Below are 5,420 nucleotides of genomic sequence, written 5' to 3'. Positions count from 1 at the left end.
TGAGTAATTTAAGGCCTTAGGTTGTAATAATGGATCACTTACTCATTTTCTTGCTTGCTATTTTGTATGATATCAAGTACTTTGAAGGAAAGTCTTTTTATTAGTGTTTTGGCTGTGTGCTTTTTGAATGGAAAATGTGGATTCATATCTACCAAGAAATGAATAATAAAAATGGCAAGGGAAGATTTACTCAAAAACCCTCAACAGATAAAAGATATTAGCTCAACACTGACAAAGGAATGAAATGCACTTTGATGTGACAAGGCTATCAGTTGAGCTGACTTACAGCTAAAACATAACAATGGTCCTCTTAATACTAGATATATTATGATTTTATATCAATATATAAATGTTAGCTATAATAATAGTTATTTGCCATTTATTATCATTAATTATTATTAGCATTGTAACATTCATAGAATGCTTATTATGTGCCATCTACTATCTTAAAAACTTTATAATTATTAACTCATTTGAGCATCATAATGACTCTTGAAGATACATGTTCTAATTCTATAGATGAGGAAACTGAAAATTATGGAAACCCTCTGACTACAGCACTTAATAAATGTTTTGTTAGGTTAAATTGAATAAGCACATACACATGTACATGCACAGATGTGTATACACACACATTAATATTTTCATTAAGAACCTTCCAACAACTCATCTTCACTCCAGCTTCCCTAGCAACCTGGCTGATGGGCTGTTGTTTTCTGTCTGGCAGAGTTGCTCTATACATTTGCGACCAGGATCCCTCATCTGTGTGTAAGTGAAGATGTCAACAATTCATCTCTCTCCAGACAAGAAGAAAAACTTTTCTTTCTGATTTACTTGGCAAAAGGAAAGGTTCTTTTCCCTTCTTTGCTTGGGGAATTCAATTTGGTCTACAGTTAGGATACCACAGTCAGCAAGAATTAATCATTTCTATCCTCTGTTCAACTATGATATTAAATACAAGGTGATAGGAAGGGGAAACAGTCCCTCAAGGGAAAACAGTATTATGGGCAATCAGAAAGAGTGGTATATGTCTTAAAAAATAATTGTTAGAATTTATGTAGTATCTTAAGGTTTTCAAAAGAAGCACTTACTCTATGAGATAAGTCCTATTAATATCCCAGTTTTACAGATGGGAGTATTACTGAGAGACATTAAGTGACCTGCCTAGTGTCAAACAACTACTAAGGATCCGAGATAGGAATTGAACCCAGGTCTTGGTCTTGTACTGGAGTCTCCACACCTTTTGGAGACTTTATATGAGAAGAATGGAAGATTGGTATAGGAAGGGATGATGGTCTGAATTGCAGGTTCCAGAAACTATCTGTGACTAGGGCTACCTGTTGCTAGAGCAGAAAGGAGATTCTACTGTCTCATCCTCTCTGCAGAACCAAAACACAAGGGAAGCTTAAATCATTGTTTCTTAAGTGGGAAAGGGGATCTTTAATTGGCCCTTTAATTTTGCTGTAACAGAGACATCCTGTTACTGGAGAAAAGCTTCAATCAGGGAAGGTGTGTCCAAAAAATAAAAATAGGACTTTTATAATTCTAATTGTTCAGTGACCCTGTATTCATCTCCAAGACCAACAACTTTTTCTTAAATACTTCTTTCTCTCTAGCACCAACATAAATATACATCTCTCTGCAAATAGACCCATGGCCAGTGCTTGAGTTCATGGGCAGATTTTCATCTTAGTATCTGACAAGGTTGGCCCACTCATTTCAGAATAGCTTAAATAGTCTCATTGCCCTTGGAAATAGAATTGAATGATCAGTTTTCTATATTATCTTCTAAATTGATTGTTTAATTATGTCACAAAAAGCAATTGTCTTTCTCCTTGACCACAGTCCTCCCTTTATTTTCACCTTCACCCCTAAACCAACCAGGATCCAGCTATGAAGACTGGGGTCCCTGGGAATTTCTCTGCTGTGACAGAATTTATTCTCCTAGGATTTAGAGTTACCCCACAGCTCCAGAATATCCTCTTCTTGGTCTTCTTGCTCATCTATATGGTCATACTTGTGGGGAACATTGGAATGACAGTTATCATAAAGATAGACTCACGACTGCACACTCCAATGTATTTCTTCCTTAGAAACTTGTCCTATTTAGATCTCTGCTACTCAACTGTCATTGCGCCCAAAACTTTGACAAATTTCTTATCTACAAGAAAGACAATTTCTTACAATGCCTGTGCCACTCAGTTTTTCTTCTTTGCTCTTTTTGTCACAACTGAAGGATTTCTCCTGGCTGTGATGGCCTATGACCGCTTTACTGCCATCTGCTCCCCCCTCCTCTATCCTGTACGCATGTCCCAGCATGTGTGTATCCAACTGGTGGCTGGTTCCTACTTTTGTGGGTGCATCAATTCCATGGTTCAAACTGGCTTCACCTTCAGCTTACAGTTTTGTGGGGAGAACAGAATCGATCACTTCTTCTGTGATGTTTCAGCCCTGATCAAGATCTCCTGTGTAGACACCTTCACAAATGAGATAGTGCTATTTATACTTTCTGCAGCTATCATCATAACTACCAGCCTGGTGATCCTGGTCTCCTATTCTTACATTCTCACCACTGTCCTAAAGATCCCTTCCACTCAGGGCAGGCGTAAAACCTTCTCCACCTGTGGATCTCACATCGCTGTGGTGAGTTTGTTCTATGGTACAGTATTCTTCATGTATGCACAGCCTGGAGCCCTCTCTTCTCCAGAGAAAAGCAAGATTGTATCTGTATTCTACACACTTGTCATCCCCATGTTCAACCCTCTGATCTACAGCCTGAGGAATAGGGATGTGAAGGAGTCATTGAAAAGAATCATGAGTAAGAAAAGATCCTCTCACTGAACTTCACAAAACAGAAATGATAGAAAAGATGGTCTTACAGAAACTTGAATTTGTTCAGCTATAGGAACAGAGTGATATGTTGAAAAAGAAGTGATATAAATGCAGATATTTGTCTTTATCCATTTACTCACCTTCTCCTATTTATATATGTAATTATCTATCTTTCTTCTTTCATATATCTGTCTACCTACTTACATCTATTTCTAGTCATTCTTTTTGTATATGATCCAGACTTCTGATTTCACTGGCATAATCACTTCTTCATGCATAATAACAACGTTTTAGTAATTTATATTCTTAAAGAGTTGCCTGGGGTGTGTATGTGTTTGTGGATGGGTAGGGGAGGGTATAAAGAAGTTAAATGACTTGTTCATAGTTATACTGCTAGTATAGCACATAAACAAGAATTGAGTCCAAGGTTTTCTGACTCTACTAATTGACTTTCTAATCCATGATACCAGGATGCCTCTCAGACACATTTGTTTAAGACTCACCTACAAAAACACTCCCAAGTGAAAAAGTAAAAAAAAAAAAAAGCTATTTCACATTCATGTAAAATAAAGAATAGTTTTTATATAAATATAATGTATGTTATTTTGTTGTTTTTTCCACTAGGAGTCACTGAAAGAGACCATTATGTTAATATTAAGAGCAGTTTTGATACTAAAGTGGTAGTTTTGTTTTGCATATCCTGATGAATTTATGGAGAGCAGGTTGTGGTTCAAGTATAGGGCCATAAGTTCTTTGAGGGCAGGGACTGTTTTATTTTAAACTTTATTTTAAACAATTTCTTTGTTGCCTAGCATAGAGTTTTTATCATTAGTAGTTGTGAAATAAATTTTTGTTGGATAGATGGATAAATAGATAAATAAATATATAATTTGGGCCTTAAGTACCAATAATATGGAGTCCTATCCCCTTATTTTCTAGGTGAGGAAGCTGAGCATCATTGTTTTAAAACTGGAGGGAATTCAGAGGCTATCTAGTCCAAACACCTTGTAAAGTGAGGTTCAAGATAATTAAATGACTCTCCCAAGATTACACTACGTAAAAGCTAGGACTAGGATGCTACCTTCTGATCTACTGCAATTTTTATAGGATGCTACTTAACTAGGTAAAGTGTTGAAAAGAAGTAATTTATAACAGAAGGGAACAAGCGTTTATTAAGTACCTACCGTGTGCTAGGAAATGTGCAAACTGCTTTGCAGATATTATTTCATTTGAACCTTACAACACCACTGGGATCTCCATTTTACACTTGAGAAAACTGAGGCATATAGAGGTTCAGTGAGCTGCCTATTGGCACAGTTAGTAAATATCTGAGGCCAGAGTAGAACTCAAGAATTCCTGTCTCCAAGTCCTACTCTCTATCCAATAACTGATCTGTTGAGGGTCCTGTGAGAGGCTATCTGACTTTATGTTGTGACATGCTTTCCAGGGGGAGGAGAAGTGAGGATCCTTTGAACCTTTCAAATCATATAGTATGAATTGTATAGTACAATTCTCAAAAAATTGATACTGAGAATCTCAGTCATCTATGCTCCACTTCCTAAGTAACCTGTCCCCATCCCTCTCCTTTTTTGTTTCTCCACACCCTCAGTTATTTCTTCAGCTCAGAGATTCATGATTCAGAGATATTTTATGAGATAAAATCTATTGACAGTCCCTTATAATGGTTCCCTCCATCCCAGTATTTAGACTCAATTAGACTCTAAGAGCCAGATCTAGCCTGTTGCCTGACATAGCCATTTATTTCTCCTAAGTCTATCTCTATCAGCTTCACACTTGTTCTGATACACAACAACCCACTTATTCAGTGACTCTCTCTAGTGCTGCCAAAGTCTTTCCTCGTTGAAAGCATTTCAAGATTTCTCCACTTGCACAGCAGCTCTTTAAGGGAAGGGGAAGAGAGGGAAGCATGCCCAGAAGCTACTGCCATCAGAAAGGATGAGGGAGAAAGAAGCTTTTTCACTCTTTGGAGATTGTATAGTAGAAATACACAAATGTTAAGAACTCCTGAATAGAAAGGCCAGCTTGAGTGGCAGTGATTTTAAGGTGCTTCAGAGTGATTACAATCCTAGGATTCTAAATGTTCCTTGTGAAATGCTTCTTATATAGAGACAAGGTAATATATTTCTTATCCTTTAGCAGCTTAAATATCTTGCAATGACACTTAAATGACTTATAAACTGAGCTGAAAAAATTGGTCATCTCCCCTCCCCCTTTTGTCACTTTACTAATTAGTTCATTTTGAATTATTCACTGGGAAGATATGAGTGCAACTTGAAGAACTTATTTTGGAAATATTTTGTATACATTTGTAAAATGCAGGATTACTGTGGAGAACAAACGTGGGTGATTATGTTCACTCTTCCTTTCTTACTCCCTCCAAGGAAAGGGTAGACTCAAGTCTTCTCCAGATTCTCTTTATCTACTGGAGCTGGCTCAGGAGTGGGTCTTTCCTTTTGGTCCCAAACCTTTCTTCTAACTCCCCATTCCCTACTTTTGTAAAGAGAAGCAGGAAATGATTTAGCCCTCTGATCATAATCTTAATTTACTCTGTTCAGAAGCAATAGATT

The 5,420-nt window shown here is 37.1% G+C and overlaps 1 protein-coding gene across 1 annotated transcript; it reads left to right on the top strand.

The window, feature by feature from the left end:
- The first annotated feature begins 1,893 nt into the window (after nucleotides 1–1,893).
- On the top strand, nucleotides 1,894–2,841 carry LOC127559275 (olfactory receptor 12-like). Its single transcript, XM_051992945.1, has one exon. The coding sequence runs from the start codon at nucleotides 1,894–1,896 to the stop codon at nucleotides 2,839–2,841; it is 948 nt and encodes a 315-aa protein (XP_051848905.1).
- Nucleotides 2,842–5,420: the final 2,579 nt, after the last annotated feature.

Source organism: Antechinus flavipes, chromosome 4 (assembly GCF_016432865.1).
Source record: "Antechinus flavipes isolate AdamAnt ecotype Samford, QLD, Australia chromosome 4, AdamAnt_v2, whole genome shotgun sequence".
NCBI classification, from domain to species: domain Eukaryota; kingdom Metazoa; phylum Chordata; class Mammalia; order Dasyuromorphia; family Dasyuridae; genus Antechinus; species Antechinus flavipes.
Note: the sequence above shows the minus strand (reverse complement) of the source record. Positions and strands in the feature narration are given on the sequence as shown.